This window comes from Delphinapterus leucas, chromosome X, assembly GCF_059928025.1.
Source record: "Delphinapterus leucas isolate spDelLeu-1000000601 "Yukka" chromosome X, BTC_Dleu_Yukka2, whole genome shotgun sequence".
NCBI lineage: Eukaryota > Metazoa > Chordata > Mammalia > Artiodactyla > Monodontidae > Delphinapterus > Delphinapterus leucas.
This window is the reverse complement of record NC_143150.1, coordinates 69,535,096-69,551,622: the sequence shown is the minus strand read 5'-3', so window position 1 is coordinate 69,551,622 and position 16,527 is coordinate 69,535,096. Positions and strand designations below refer to the sequence as shown.

Below are 16,527 nucleotides of genomic sequence, written 5' to 3'. Positions count from 1 at the left end.
AATGGATATAAAAAAAATGATCCCACTATATGCTGACTGTAAAGACTCTTTTTATATCTAAAGACATACTTAGGTTGAAAGTAAAATAGTCTAAAAAATATTCCATGCATATAATAACTAAAAGAAAGCAGGGTACCTATATTAATATCAGATAAAAGAGACATTAATTTAAAAAATGTTTCAAGAGACACAAAAGGAAGGGTCTTATATATCAATAAAAGGGTCAATTCACCACGAAGATAAAACAAACATATATATAACCAGAACTCATAAATAAATGACAGTGGTGTCATTGAAGAAATAGATAGTTCTATAGTAATAGTAGGAATCGTCTTAAAACCCTACCTTCAATAATAACACCAGACAGAAGATTAATAAAGAAATAGAGGACTTGAACAACACTATAAACCAATTGCATGTAATAAGCTTATATAGAACACTTCACCCAACAAGAAGCAGAACATACTTTTTCTTAAGTGCACATGGAAGAGTCTCTGGTATAGATCATTTTGTAAGGGCACAAAACAAGTCTTAGTAAATTTAAAGAGATAGAAATCACACAAACTATCTTTTCCAATCACAACAGAATGAAACAAAAAATAAAACCAATAGGAGAATGAAAAGGGAAATACACAAATATGTGGATATTAAACAATATATTCTGTAAAAAATGGGTCAAAGAAGAAATCATAAGGGAAATTAGAAAATATCTTGAGACAAATGAAAATGAAAAGACATTCCAAAATTTATGGGATGGATAAAAGCAGTGCTAAGAGGGAATTTATTGCTTTAAATGCTTACTTTACAAAAAGAAGAGCTATCTCAAATCAATAACTTAACATTACATCTAAAGGAATTTGAAAAAGAACTAACTAAAACTAGTAGAAGGAAATAAAGATTAGTGCAGAGATAAAGTACTGAAGGAAAAAACAACAGAGAAAATCAATGAAACCAAAAGTTGCACTTTAAAAAAAATCAATAAAATTGACAAAACTTCAGGTAGGCTTAATAAGAAAGAAGAGAGACAATACTCACATTACTAAAATTATAACAAAAATGAAAGAGAGGACTTTTGACTACCAATTTTATAGAAATTAACAAGATTATAAGAGAATTCTATGAGCAATGATACATCAACCAATTAGATAACCCAGATGAAATGGACAAATGCTTAGGGCTATATAACATACAAAGACTGAATCATGAAGTACTAGAAAATATGAATAGACCTATAACCAGAAAGGAGATTGAATCAGTAATCAAAATCTTCCCAATGAAGAAAAGTCTAGGACCAGATATCTTCACTGGTGAATTCTACCAAACATTTAAAAAAATAATACCAATCCTTCTCAAACTCTGCTAAAATATTGAAGAGGAGGAAACACTTACTAACTCATTTTAGCAGGACATCTTCACTCTGATACCAAAGAAAGACAAAAACACTACAAGAAGAGAAAACTACAGACCATTATCCCTAATAAATATTGACGCAAAAAGCCTCAACAAAGTACTAGCAAAGTGAATTCAGCAATGTTAAAAGGATTATATACCATGACCCAGTGGGATTTATTCCTTAAAACGCAAGTGTTGGCCTGAAACAGACTACCAGATATTTCTCCAGGAAATATGGATTTATTCAGGATCAGCAGAGAATTGCAATTCAGCATCTGCAACCATGGTGAGCCACATGCAAGTCCACACACGGCAAGGAAAGGAGAAGGCTTTAATAAGGAGAAAAAAGAAGGTTGGGAGGGCTACAGTAAACAAAGAGTCCATGGCTTTTCATTGTCTGACACCTTGCCAGAAAAAAAAAGGAGTCTTTCTTCTTCCTGTTGAACTCAGTTATTGTCACAAGGCATGAGAACGCCCCTTCTGGTCTCCCGAATCTATTTAATTTAGGTTTCTGTTCATTAATTTTTCACACCAGGATGGTTCAACATATGAAAATAATCAGTGTTATACACTACACTAACAGAATGAGGAAAAAACCCACATGATCTCAATTTATAAAGAAAAAGCATTTGACAAAATTCAATACACTTTCATGTTACAAAAAAAACACTCAACAAACTAGGAATAGAAAGCAATTACTGGAATATATATTATGGGTATAATGAAAAGCCCACAGCAAACATCATAGTGTTGGAAGACTGAAAGCTTTTCTTTTAACATCAGGAACAAGATAAGGATGCTCACTTTCACCTCTTCAATTCAACATATTATTGAAAGTTTTATTCAGTTCAATTAGGCAAGAAAATGAAAACAAAATGGCATTCAAATTAGAAAGAAGTAAAATCACCTCTGTTTACAGATGACACGATCATATTTGCAGAAACCCCTAAAGATTCCACAATTTTGGGCTTCCCTGGTGGCGCAGTGGTTGAGAGTCCGCCTGCCGATGCAGGGGACACAGGTTTGTGCCCCGGTCCGGGAAGATCCCACATGCCTCAGAGAAGCTGGGCCCGTGAGTCATGGCCGCTGGGCCTGCACATCTGGAGCCTGTGCTCCGCAACGGGAGAGGCCACAACAGTGAGAGGCCCGCGTACCGCAAAAAAAAAAAAAAAAAAAAATTCCACAATTTTGTTAGAACTAATAATCAAATTCAGCAAAGTTCCAGGATACAAAATCAATACACAAAACAGTTACATTTTCATGCACTAGCAATGAAGAAATCAAAAGAAAAGTTAAGAGAGCATTCCATAACTCCATTTATAATAGCATCAAAAAGAATAAAATATTTAAGAATAAACCTAACCAAGGAGGTGAGAGATTTGGACACTGTAAACTATGAAATATTGCTGAAAGACAGAAATAAACATAAGGACATCCCATATTCATGGATTGGAAGAATCAATATTGTTAAGATGTCAATACTACCCAAAGCAATCTACAAATTTAATGCAATCCCTATCAAAATCCCAATTATAGGGCTTCCCTGGTGGCGCAGTGGTTGAGAGTCCGCCTGCCAATGCAGGGGACACGGGTTCGTGCCCCAGTCCGGAAAGATCCCACATGCCGCAGAGCGGCTGGGCCCATGAGCCATGGCCGCTGAGCCTGCGCGTCCAGAGCCTGTGCTCCACAACGGGAGAGGCCACAACAGTGAGAGGCCCGCATACCGCAAAAAAAAAAAAATCCCAATTATAACTTTCTGAAAATAGAAAAATCCATCCTAAAATTCATATGGAATCTCAAGGGACCTTGAATAGCCCAAGCAATCTTGAAAAGGAAGAACACTGTTGGATGATTCATATTTCCTGTTATCAAAATTGTGACCACCTAGAGGGGTGGGATAGGGAGGGTGGGAGGGAGGGAGATGCAAGAGAGAAGAGATATAGGAACATATGTATATGTGTAACTGATTCACTCTGTTATAAAGCAGAAACTAACACAACATTGTAAAGCAATTATACTCCAATAAAGATGTAAAAAAAAAAACTTACTACAAGGCTACACTAATCAAAACGGTGTGCAAATGGCATAAAGACAGACCTACTATAAGAATAGAATGGACCAATGGAATAGAACAGACTCTCCAGAAATACATCCTCGCATATATGGTCAAATGATTTTTGACAAGGTTGCTAAAATAATTCAATGGGGAAAGGAGAGTCTTCAACAAATGGTGTTGTAAAAATTGGATATCCACATGCAAAAGAATGAATTTGGACCCTTACCTTCCACCATATACAAAAATTGACACAAAATGGATCAAACACCTAAATGTAAGAGTTGCAACCATAAAACTCTTAGAAGAAAACATAGGGGCAAAGCACCATGACATTGGCATTGGTAATGATTTTTTGGATATGACACCAAAAGTACAGGCAACAAAAGAAAATATAAATTGGATTTCATCAAAATCAAAAAGTTTTTTGCATCAAGGATACTATCAACAGAGCTAAAAGGCAACCCTAGGATGGGAGAAAATATTTGCAAATAATATATCTGATAAGGCATTAACATACAGAATATACAAAGAATTTTTATGATTCAACAACAACCAAAAAAAGCCAATTCGAAAATGGATAAAGGACTTGAACAGACATTTCTCCAAAGAAGATATACAAAAGGCCATGAAGCACAAGTAAAGATGCTCAACATCACTAATCACTGGGGAAATTCACATCAAAACCACAATGAAATACCCCTTTACATCCAATATGACGTCTGTTATTGAAGAAAACCACAGAAGATAGTATGTATTGGCAAAGATGTGGAGCAATTTGAACCCTTGTAAAATGGCACAGCCATAGTGGAAAACAGTATGGCAGGTCCTCAAAAAATTAAACATTGAATTATCATATAATCCAGCAATTCCACTTCTGGATATATACCCAAAAGCAGGGTCTCAAACATATTTGTACACCCATGTTCATAGCAGCATTACTGACAATAGCCAAATGGTGGGGGGAAAAAACAAATGTCTATCGATGGTTGAACAGATAAACAAAATGTATTTTACATGTACAATCTAATATTATTCAGCCTTTAAAAAGAAGGAAACTCTAATATATGCTACAATATGGATGATTCTTGAAGACACTGTGCTAAGTGAAATAATTCAGACACAAAAGGACAAATATTGTATGATTCCACTCATACGAGTTACTTGGAGTAGTCAAATTCATGGATACAGATAGTAAAATGGTAGCTTCCAGAGGCTGGGGGCTGGAGGAATGGGGAGTTATTGTATAATGAATACAGAGTTTCAGCTTGGGAAGATAAAAGGCTCTGGAATGAATGGTTGTGATTGTCTCACAATAATGTGAATGTACTTAATATCACTGAACTGCACACTTAAAGTGGTTAAAATTATAAATTTTATATTATGTATATTTTACCAATATAAAAAAAATAGAGGAAACTGTGTATGTGGGGGGGGGTAATATGGGAACTTCCTATACTATCTGCTCAATTTTAATGTATATCTTCAACTGTTCTAAAAATAGTCTATTAATACAAAAAATAGGCTATAAATTCTTTAAAAATCTCCTATAGTTTAGATGCCCCAAGGACAATCTTATCCCCCCCCCAAAAAATCAATGACAGTAGTACTCTCAATGACTATCAGATTCTACTCCCTGTATTTTGTTTTTCACATTTTAGATTTCCCAGTACCTATGAGATTCTTGGGATTTGCACTCCATAGATCAGTCCCTTTAATTCCTTTATCTATGAGTTCCTAATGACAGAAATACAATTTCATTCCTCGTTATATATAAGATCACACTAAGAACACAGTAGACACATCCTAAGTCTGAATGAATGAATAAACTATCTAAAGGTAAAACATATAAATGGATTGTGATTTGGAAAAGATAGAAGTACCAGTTTTACAAATATACACTCAAGTTCTGGAAAACCCATGACATAACTTTGGATTGCACACAGATTGCTCAAATTACATGAATAGTTTTTATTGAAATATTATTTCTGAGACTGTACATAAGCAATATACTGTAATTGGTTAAGTTGTTTCTCTTGGGGATATGGGTTAACAATTCTGAAACATTTATAATGGGATTAAGCAAATAAGTAAATAGATAGTGGATGGTGAGAATCAGATTTTTCACTGTTGGAGTGAGAGGTTACAGAGAATCAAGGGGATGGGTCTAGAATGATCCATGTGGTAACAGATTAGGGTCAGAGAAATCAATATGAAGGCATGTTTAGTTTAATATAGATACTGATGGATAGTAATAGAAATAATTATAGAGACATGTGTATACAAAGGTTAGCATATATACGTAAATTTCCTAGCTCTGTTTACTGAAAAGGTGTAGAAGCAATGACATCCCAGTAGCACTGAACCCACCAAGTGCTAAGATCTTGATTTCTGACACCATTCTCCAATAAAAGGAATAAGGTATCCTTGGAGAAATGGCTGATTCTAGGACTGAAATAGGAATATACAAAATTAGTCTGTAGCATCTTGTAATGCCAGGTACATACAAAGATGTGGGTATGCCTAGAGACATAGGAACCAACTCAAAGAGCTACAAATGGCCAAAGCTGGAATAATCTGTGTAACAAAGGAAATAATGTACTATTAGATTATAACCCAAGCCATAAAATACATGTCTATGAAAACATACATACATACATATATACATAAATGGAAGAAGAGATATTCTCTTGCAAAGAAGAATTCTAAATAGTTTATGTAGATACTCCTGATGTAGCATAAATCCCCAACACTTAAGTGTAGACTATGTTTATTAACTTGCTTCCAAAGAGTAACATTATGGAAAGTGGAGGGGGAGAGGGAGTGTAACTTCACAGTGGAGAAACCTAGCAAACACTATCTTAGTCAGGTGATCAAGGTTAACATCATCAGTTATATCATTTTGATGGCACTTTTCATCAATACGATGTGATGAGAAAGGCACTTCACCTCTTATAGTCTTCCTCCCCAAAATCCATAAACCTAGTCTAAGTATGAGAGAAACATCAAACAAATCTGAATTGAGGAGCATTCTACAAAGTACCTGACTGATTCTCCTCAAAACTGTCAAGGTCATCAAAAACAAAAACACTTGCACATTAAACCTAACCAGGGTGACAGCCTGATATTTTATAAGATTTAAATAGGACCCAGTGTCTTATAATACTAACAATGTCCAAGATATAATCAAAAATCACTCAACATATCAAGAACCAGAAGATCACAACCTGAATGAGCAAAACCAATCAACAGATGCCAACACCAACATCACTCACATGTTGGAATTATATGATAAGGATTTTAATAAAGCAGCCATAATTAAATGCTTCAAGAAGCAGTTATGAACACTACTGAAACAAATGAATAATAGAAAATCTCAGCAAAGAAATAGAAGTTATAACAATGAATCAAATAGAGATAATAACATTGAAAAAATAAAACAACCAAAATTAAAAACTCACTGGCTGGGTTCAACTGCAGAATGCAAATGGCAGGAAAGAATCAGTGAGCTCGAACACAGACAAATAGAATTGACCCAGTCTGAACAAAAAGAAAATAGACTGAAAAAAATGAGCAAAGCCACAACACTTGTGACAATAATAAAAGATCTAACATGTACGTCATCTGGGTCCCAGAAAGAAAGGAGCAGGAGTGTGGCGCTGAAAAAATATTCAAGTAAATAAAAGCTGAAAAACCCCAAAATCTGGCAAAAAGCATAAGCTTACAGGGTTCACATGATTTTATGTTCTATTTTTGCACCTGCCTGTGAGTCTATAATTATTTCAAATAAAAAGAGAAGAAAAGGCATTTAATCACCTTAAATCCTCTTCTGTTTGTGATTACCTCAGGGATATAAAGCTATAAAAGAGTAGCTATAATTTAAGTCCCTATTATGTACAAAGCCGATTATATTATAATGTGATCCTAAGAATCCTAAGAAGTGATGATGATGATTATAATAATAATAACCTAATGTTTTAGGGCTTGTTATGTGCCAGGCATTGTGCTAAGTACTTGACAGTCTTTATCGCAATGAGTTATCAAAACAGTCTTATGACCTAGACACTACTAATTATCTCCATTGTACAGATAAGGAAACTGCTGACAAGTGGAATTTATTAGTTTGACCCAGGTCACATCATACACAAGTTTCACAATAGGGACAAGAACCCAGATTTTTTTAAAAAATGAGTTTTCAAAAAAGCAATAAATTTAAATTAAATCTATGACTAAGTGAGAATTAGGTCACATTACCAAAGTGTAAATTATAGAATATTTAAGAGGAAATGAGATTTAATTCCTGTAATACTTTTACATTGCTAAGCTGCATTAGGAAGTTTTCTTAAAAACCTGCAGCCTAGCTGTTACCATATACTCTAAGTCAATCAAGTAACAAATCTGACAAAGGAACTTAGGTTAATATCTATTCCAGTACTAGTACCAAGCAGCTTTAATATGGGTAGAGATATTTTAACATAAGTAAACTAGCAGCATCATTCAGTTTCACTGAAGGCAGCATGATGCGATGAAAAGAGCGCAAGCGATGAGATCAGATCTCAGATTTCTCAACTGAAAAACTGAGATAACCACTCTTACCCAAACACTACTGAGGACTTTAATGCTGGAGTGTTCTGCAAACACCATACAGTAAGAGTATGTAAGTTTAATACTTGACCAAGAAATGTAAATGTCTGAAATTGCATAATATGGGTCTCAGCAGGTAAAAGCACCTTTTCAATTCCTCTAAGTTGTAAAGAGAAACATACCTCATCATAGTGAGGAAAACTCATCGAAAACCACTCGCTCTTTCCTTATCCATAGGATTCCTGGCATTTTGGACAACAAAGATTATTGTCTAAGTATCATTTCCACTTGTTACTAGCATATTTTGCATTAAAACATGTATATTTACGCACAGATGTAAGCATGCACACAATATCAATTTTTATTACCTCCTTTCACCTTGATAGCTGATGGAGAAATAACAAATGATAAAGCACTCCATATTGGTTCCACCTGCTGTCAATCTCTCTGACCATGAGCTTCCTCTCATCCTTGATCATCCAGTGTGTGTGTGTGTGTGTGTGTGTGTGTGTGTGTGAGAGAGAGAGAGAGAGAGAGAGAGAGAAAGAGAGAGAGAGAGAGAGTCTGAGAGCATGTTAAGTGTGAAATAGAAAATTTAATAAAAATAATCATTTTTTACCATTTTCATGAAGTTGCCTTGGGAAATTTTTATTTCAGCACCAATCTTAGCAAATAAGACTACTGGGAAAGCTTTTTTTCTCATGGCCCAGTGATACACTCCATTGGAATGCAGAACCTTTTGTATGAGGTTTAAATCAATACACGAATTCTCTATTTTACAGAGGCAGTGAATTACAACTAGGGGTCATAAAGGACCCCAGCCCTGATAAAACTTCTTTCCTAGGGCATGTACGAGCATACATGGATGGCAGGGTGGGAGGAGAGATAGGGTTGAATCATCATGGAAGCCCCTAGTGTAAGTCTCCTCTTTGGCCTTTGTGCAAGCACGCTGGTCAAAAGGAGTGGATGAATAGTGTTCAGGTTCCGGTGCTTTATGAAACCATATTCTATGTGTAAGAGTACCTGTGGCCTGTAAAAAGAAAGGCAATTCTGGCTGAGGCACACAGGGGTCAGGTGCCATAAGCAGCTTTGAAGGAGGCTGGGAGTGAAGACACATTCACACATGTTAAAGTGTTCCATATAAAGCTGTAATTTATATTCCTTTTTAAAAGATTATCTGCTTTCAAATAGTTAGCTACATGCTGCACATAGCTGTGTGGTAACTGAAAAATCAAATCTGTTATATACTTATGAATGATATATAATTTCATGTGATTTTCATCTTCTGTATTTATTTCTGTTTTCCAAATATTTTAATTTAATGACACATTTATTGGCCAGTGAACAAAATGGCCTGTGATGAGCATTGAGCCTGGTGTACACAGCTACAAGGCTAATGAATGCACTCAGCAGTATGGAACACCAGAGTCAGAGTCACTTTATTTTCTTCTTCATTAACCAGGCTTGCCACTAACGTAAGTATTGCTGGTAAACTTGCCACTTAGCCCTCCTTAATACTTGGAGAAGTCTTGGAGATTCTGTTATTAAAATGCAAAGTATATGATTTCACTTTTTGTAAATTAGAAACAAATTAGGGGGACAATTATTAATAATTTAATAAGAATTTACTGCACCCTAACTGTATACCAGCTTTGAGTGTTTAAGATATAAACTTGATAATAAAAATAATAAAGATAGACATACCTATATAGCACTTATTATGTGCCATGTATATTTCAAGAACTTTACATAAACCAGTTAAATCTTCATAATAATCTATGAGGTAATTGTACAATTATTACCATATTTTTACAGGTATGAAAACTGAGACACATAAAGTAACTTGCACAAGGTCACCCAACTAATTTGAATCCAAGCAGCCTGGCTTCAAAGGCTAACCACTCTGCCATATGATATATAATACTAAATACTATAATTTACACTATAAATTATTATGTACCCCAAAATGAAATTTTGTTGTATTTATGTATTTCAGTATTTTCCCTCAGAATACCAAAATTCTAACAATGCCCAACAGCCAGCTCAACAATCCCTCTAGGACCATATTAATGACATACTTTTTAAGAATAGTTACAAAAAGAATTAAGGTAAAATTCTATTTTTAGTTACACTTGAGCCCTAAACCCTAATACAGATCTCTCTGGCATGTGGGCAAAAGCTGATGGCCTATCCTCAAGGCCTAAAGGACCTCTACACTAGGCTAAACCCAAATCAAATGAACCTCCATCCCACCACAAGCTATGGGAGTGATTATAGTATCAAATTGCATTCCTGAGAAGAGATGAAAGAGAAATATAAAAAGCAGTCCCTGACATCAGGAAGCTGGCCTGGTACTCACAACTAGGCCATGTTATTCTAGTGTAGATAAACCAACTCACAGAATACCAACCTCAGAAAAGGTTACTCTGGGACCACAATAAAATGAGACAAAGCAAGGTCTCTTAATTTTGTCTAAGCACAGACAAAAACAAGGTCACTTTGACATCCACAAAATACCAAACACCCTTGTCATTCTAGCTAAAATGAGTAGCTAAACCTCTTTATCAAGTACTGCCTTATCTTTGTTCTATTTTCTCCCCCCTATAGATAAGATTTATTGAGCTACCAATACCCCCACTTCCTTAGACCATATACCAAATCATGCAACCAAAGCCCAAATCCTGAAGTATGTTTTCTAACACCCACTTACTGATAACATACAACGGTTCTCTGTCACAGCAATGATGAATAAACCCAACTTGTTCAACTACTGGTATGTCCCTGGTGGTCTTTGGCTGGAGGCCACTGACATAACAGATACAGCAAATGGGACTGGCCTGCCCTTACAGAAAGCCCAGAAGCAGCTTTACTGCTCTATTTCATGAAGGCAAGATAAAGGGACAGGAGGGACTTCAAAATGTCTGATATTCCTCCCTGAAATAGCAAGAAAGATACACCCATGTTCCTGACTTTTTAATGCATAGTAACAGCAACCACTATTAAAAGGGGCCCAATTTTTGTGTGTGGGAGGGGTTTAGAGGGAGTCAAGAATTTAATAGAGGTCAAGATTAATGGTGGTGAAAAGTGTGAAAAAGTCTACATTTATCAAGTATACACTGTAAATGTTTCCTGATTTAGGTTCCCCTATAATCGTAAGTTGTCTGTTTCCCAATATCCTGTCAACTATTGCAACCCCAGAGAAAAGCAAGTGAGCATCTACCCCTAACCCTGGGAGAAAGATACGATATTAGAGGAAGGTCTTTCCAAACAGGAAAAGGAGAGAAAAAATCCCATACCTTCCTCCCCAGTTGATTGTAGAGATGAGACAGTGGTAAGAAATGCAGGCAATGTTATAAACTTACGTCTTTGAGCCAAAATCCGAAGGAAGAGTGGAAGAATAAGTCACGAGAGTGGAAGAATAAGTCACGAGCAGAGGAGATTTTGTTCCATTTTCATTTTATAATTCTGTGGGATCACATCACAACCACCTGGGATGGAAGAGTGGATAGGCAGCAATAACGAGATAGAGTTAGCACTTCCTAGCCACTCTCAGCTCTCACATGGCATGGAAGAGATTAAGAAGTTTGCTGTTGGGCTTCCCTGGTGGCGCAGTGGTTGAGAGTCCGCCTGCCGATGCAGGGGACACGGGTTCGTGCACCGGTCTGGGAATATCCCACATGCTGTGGAGCAGCTGGGCCCGTGAGCCATGGCCGCTGAGCCTGCAAGTCTGGAGCCTGTGCTCCGCAACGGGAGAGGCCACAACAGTGAGAGGCCCGCATACCGCAAAAAAAAAAAAAAAAAAAAGAAGTTTGCTGTTATCCCAGAGGGATAGATGTGTCCTTCACAGAGTTTGCCAAAGGGGGCAGCCACATTTCTGGGTTTCCACACTTGAGGAAGGCAAAATCAGCTCTGGGACAAAGTCAGCTCTCTGACCAACCACATCCCATTGTCCCCAGTCAGTGCACCCCCAACCAATGTCATAAAGCAATATAAGCCCCTATACATCCAGATGACCTTGTGGAAGAGTAGGTAAATCTGAAATATAGACTAACACACATGAGCCTGTTATTTTTGGAGTGTTTTAATTATTAAATGGCAATGAATTTACTGGATTGATTAAAATTGAGATTTTTGTTTCCCTGCAGCCCTGGGAGGTGGAGGTGGACTCATGATTAAGACTAATTCAGTTGTAAACAATAAAAAAAGATACACTTTCTTTGCCCCTCTAAGCAGAGTTTTAGTAAATTTGCAGGCATATATAAACACACAGAAAAAGAAGAGTAGAAAATTAATCAAAACATAAGCAATGCTTATCTTTGGAGAATGGGTATATGGTTTTCGGTACTCCAATAAACATATTACTTTTACAATAAAAAAAGATCACTTTTATAACATAAATCACTGAAATTTTTATTCATTTTATTTTGTGGTGAAGGAACATGAAAAATATTTTCAGAATGATAAAGTGATCACTTTCAATGAATGATTAAGTACTATAGGAAAAGAGAAATTATACACTGTAATTACAGTTTACACAATTACACAGAGCAATATGTGGCAATCTTTGGAGAATACTGTGATCAACACTTCACTGATAACCTCAATATGACTAAGTTTCATTATTTATCATGGTCACATAAAATACAAGAACTTATGAACAAGCTGTTATTAACAATAAATGTGGTTTTGCCTGAAATTCTTAACTATATACAGGCTTTTTCTTAAGCATTCAAGTTTTAAATTCTATTGCATTTTTATTGCAAATTGAAGCAGGCACAATAAAATTAAACCCACTAGCTAAAGTCCTAAGAAAACACAAATGCAAGAAACAAACAACAGGAAAAGAACCTTGGGTTGGTTCCCCAAGATTTTCTTTTGGAATAAATATTGATCTCATTTAGCATTTCTGATAATATTCACAGCGACAGATTAATACCTACATGACAAAAGGACTTCAGAAGGATTAAACTACACATTATATTAATATGTCTTAAATCATTTACCACAGTAAATACTTTCTTGAAGATATTCTACTACTAAAATGCAAGGTCAAATGAATTAGTATTTGAACTTCTCATATTTCTGAGACATACATTTTAACTGACACTACAAGAAAAATTAAGAACACAAGAATGTAATTAACTTCTTATAACTTGAGTAACTAGATCTAGGGCAATTAATTTCAGGGCCATGTACACTCTGCTTTAGCGATCAATGTCTTCTACTATTGCTTCAAGATTTTTGCAACAGGCTTTAACTTCCTCAATTGCAGCCATCCAATTATCGTAAATAATTTTGTCATAAATTTCATCATTAACTTCCCTAACTACCCCCTCCTGCTGAGATTCAAGTGCATCACCTGAGAAAAATAATACTGATCTTGGGATTATGTAAGTACGTAAATTGTGACCAAGTAGAAAATCATCATTTCCATCCTTTCCCTTTGAGTTGATTCCTTGAGTAAAGAAATTGAAGAATGAATCCTTGGGGAAATCTTCACTCACAGTTCGGATTGTTCCCCAGATCCGGTGTTTCTGCTTTTTCTTGACTGTTTTCAAAGTGACATTCTTTCCTTCATTCCAATCTATTTTACAGCCTATGCAATACTCAATCGCGGTTCCCCTATAGGGATGGGGATCATAATATGCTAGCCTGGACTTCAGCACATAGGTCTTTGTCAACAGCTCATTTTTGAAATATTCATTTGGTTTGAAGTGAAATTCTAGCGTGAAACTGAGAGGTTCACCAGGATCTGAAAGCTTCACTTTAATATCTGTCAGGAGCTTCAGAATAGGCTCATCATATTTCTTAATCAAAGGAGTGAGTATGTCAACGTTTTTTAAGACAGTCAGCCAAAAATCAGGAATTCCTTTAGGATCCTCTTCTTTATTCTCATCTCTAGCTGCCTCGGTGTCGTCGTCATCATTGTCGTCGTCATCATCATCATCATCCTCTTCAATAGCATAATCATAATAATCTTCTTCACAACCGTCATCCTCATCTATGTAGTCATGTAGCAGACCCTGCTCAATACCACACATCTCTTCCTCATCATACATCTCATCATCATAGTCCTCAAAGTCTGATTTATATTCACATTCCTCTTTTGTAGGTTCATAGATTGCATTGATTATCTGACGTCTTTTTTCCAATAAAGGTTGATACATTTCAGCAAACTTTCTTTCAATACCATGAAATTCCCTTAGGAATTTGGATTCTAGATTGGCCACTCTAGTTTGAAGCTTTTTGAGGGCTAACACACGGTATTTAACTTTCACAGGTAGACTTTCAACAAAGTCTGTATCTAAAAGATAACCGATAAGTCCTTTTGGACGGTCTGGGTCTGAGTCCTCATCAGCATCTTCACCTTTTTCCCCGCCATCCCCGGACCCAGCAGCAGCCTCTTCACCTCTTCCCCCTTCTTCCCCAGGCCCCGCGGCGGCTTCTTCACCGCGCTCCCCATCATCTCCAGGCCCAGCGGCGGCATCTTCACCGCGCTCCGGCTGTTCCCTGGGCCCCTCCATCATTACCTTATCACCAGCCTCTTCTTGACTGGATTCTAACAGTTCCTTGTGGTCGGCTGACTCGGCCATTTTTCAAAGGACCTCACACGCCTGAGGTGGCTACCGCCAAGATCAGGAGACCTGACCTCCGCAAGGAAAGACTCACCGGAATATCAGAAGAAGCGGCGGTGGCTGGGGCAGAGGTGGAACGTGCGGTAGTGGTCGGACTGCGTTGGGAGGCGGGAGCGACTGTCGAGGCTGCTGCCAGGATGAACACGGTGCTGAGGCTGTGAGAACCGGACAGAGGCAGCGGTGGCCGGGCTGGGGTGCAGAGAGTAGCAATGGCCGCAGTGACCGGTCCTGCAGGAGCAGGCCAGAGACTGCAGAGAGCCGCAGCGGGCTGATGTCCTCCGCAAGCAGCAGCTGCTGCAAGTAAAAACGGTGCCGCAATATGATTATGCAGCTGTCTCTCGGCTAGATTTTCTTGTTGCAAATAGCTTGCTGCGTCACACCCTCCCTCCCCCACGACTCTATTCTAATTTCATTTGCTGGGCTGACGTGATTGACAAACTATGAGCCAATAAATTAATAGATTTATCAAGTTTCTAACTCTGCTCACTTTCCCAGGTTCTCTAATATGGCTGATTCATCCACCTCCCACTCGTCCCACACCACCACCCAAGTTTTCTAGAAACCAGGTTTTATTAGTTTATCCTTTCAGTTTTCAACTAGTATTATATTTTTATAATTTCAAAAGAGTTAAGAGAAAGTAGTAACTAAAATGTTAGACAAGGCATTCACCCATCCTAAATCTGTCCCTTTGATTTTAGCCCTGGGCTCTGGGAAGGGGGGGGGGACTTATAAAAAGAGGTTAGAAGGGAAAACACTAAAAAATTTAGCAAATGCTGGTCTCAGGGTGGTGTAACTGCCAGTGATTTAAATATTCTATATTCTGGTTTTCTGTACTTTCCACAAGCTGTATGATAAGTGAGCAATAATTTGAGATTGGAAAATCCTCCTTACCGTTTCCTGGGGTAGGGAGTGGGGACAGGATGGAGTTTAGATGGTTAGATGGAGGTTGGGTTAAAGAGGGCCTGTGATGAAGAGCCAAAATGCTGCATCCCACTATATAGCAAGTGAACACACAAGACTATAAACCAGTTGTCTAGCTTATAGTCAGTAACCCAGTCCTAATACTGACTTGCCTCTTCCTCTTTCTTGATGCTGGGTTTAAAGCCATTGGGAATTTTTAAAAGAAATGCTCAAATGTAAATTAATATATATATATATATTTAAATCTTAACATTTACTTGACAAATGTTATCGGAAATAATCTAAATCTCAGCATTAAAGACATGGTTAGATATATGTTAGAGTGTTCATAGGATGGAATACTATGCAATCATTTAAAATTTTCCTTTGGGTAGGAATCATTGGTGATGTTTACTTTGTCCATATTTCCAATGCTGATTATTTATTAATTGAACAATTAAAAATGTTTGACTGTCTTTTCCAGATTTGAACACTAATTTCTATCATGCGACTATCACAGAGATAAACACTGTTTACATATTGTTGTATTTCTTTACAGATTCTCTCAGTATGTAGGTAAATTTTTCTTTTTACTTAATCTCTCTGTACTGTTTATCATTACATTATTTACAAAATTCAATTTTCAGGCTCATGTATCAATCTGGGTAGTTCTATAGTTAAGAGTCCTGCATTTCCGGTTTTCTTTTTCTGGTTCTGTAGTAGCAACATTCCTTGTAGTTTTCTGATAATAAATACAGTATATGCTTATTTTTTAAATTTTGGAAAATAAGGAAATTTTTAGAGCATAGCTGAAATCACTACTAATCTCACAACCCTGAGAGAACTAATGTGAACATTTCGGTCCTTTTCTTTCTGACCTGTTTATATAAGTGTTGTGTTTAGGCTAGAGGTTTTTTTAAAGTAAAACTGGGATAGGCTCATAAATTTTTCCTCTCGTTAACA

General features: G+C 36.8%; 1 protein-coding gene across 1 annotated transcript; it reads right to left on the bottom strand.

The window, feature by feature from the left end:
- Positions 1-12,464: 12,464 nt before the first annotated feature.
- On the bottom strand, positions 12,465-15,326 carry NAP1L2 (nucleosome assembly protein 1 like 2). The gene has a single exon (XM_022580725.3). The coding sequence runs from the start codon at positions 14,620-14,622 to the stop codon at positions 13,234-13,236; it is 1,389 nt and encodes a 462-aa protein (XP_022436433.1). The 5' UTR covers positions 14,623-15,326; the 3' UTR covers positions 12,465-13,233.
- Positions 15,327-16,527: the final 1,201 nt, after the last annotated feature.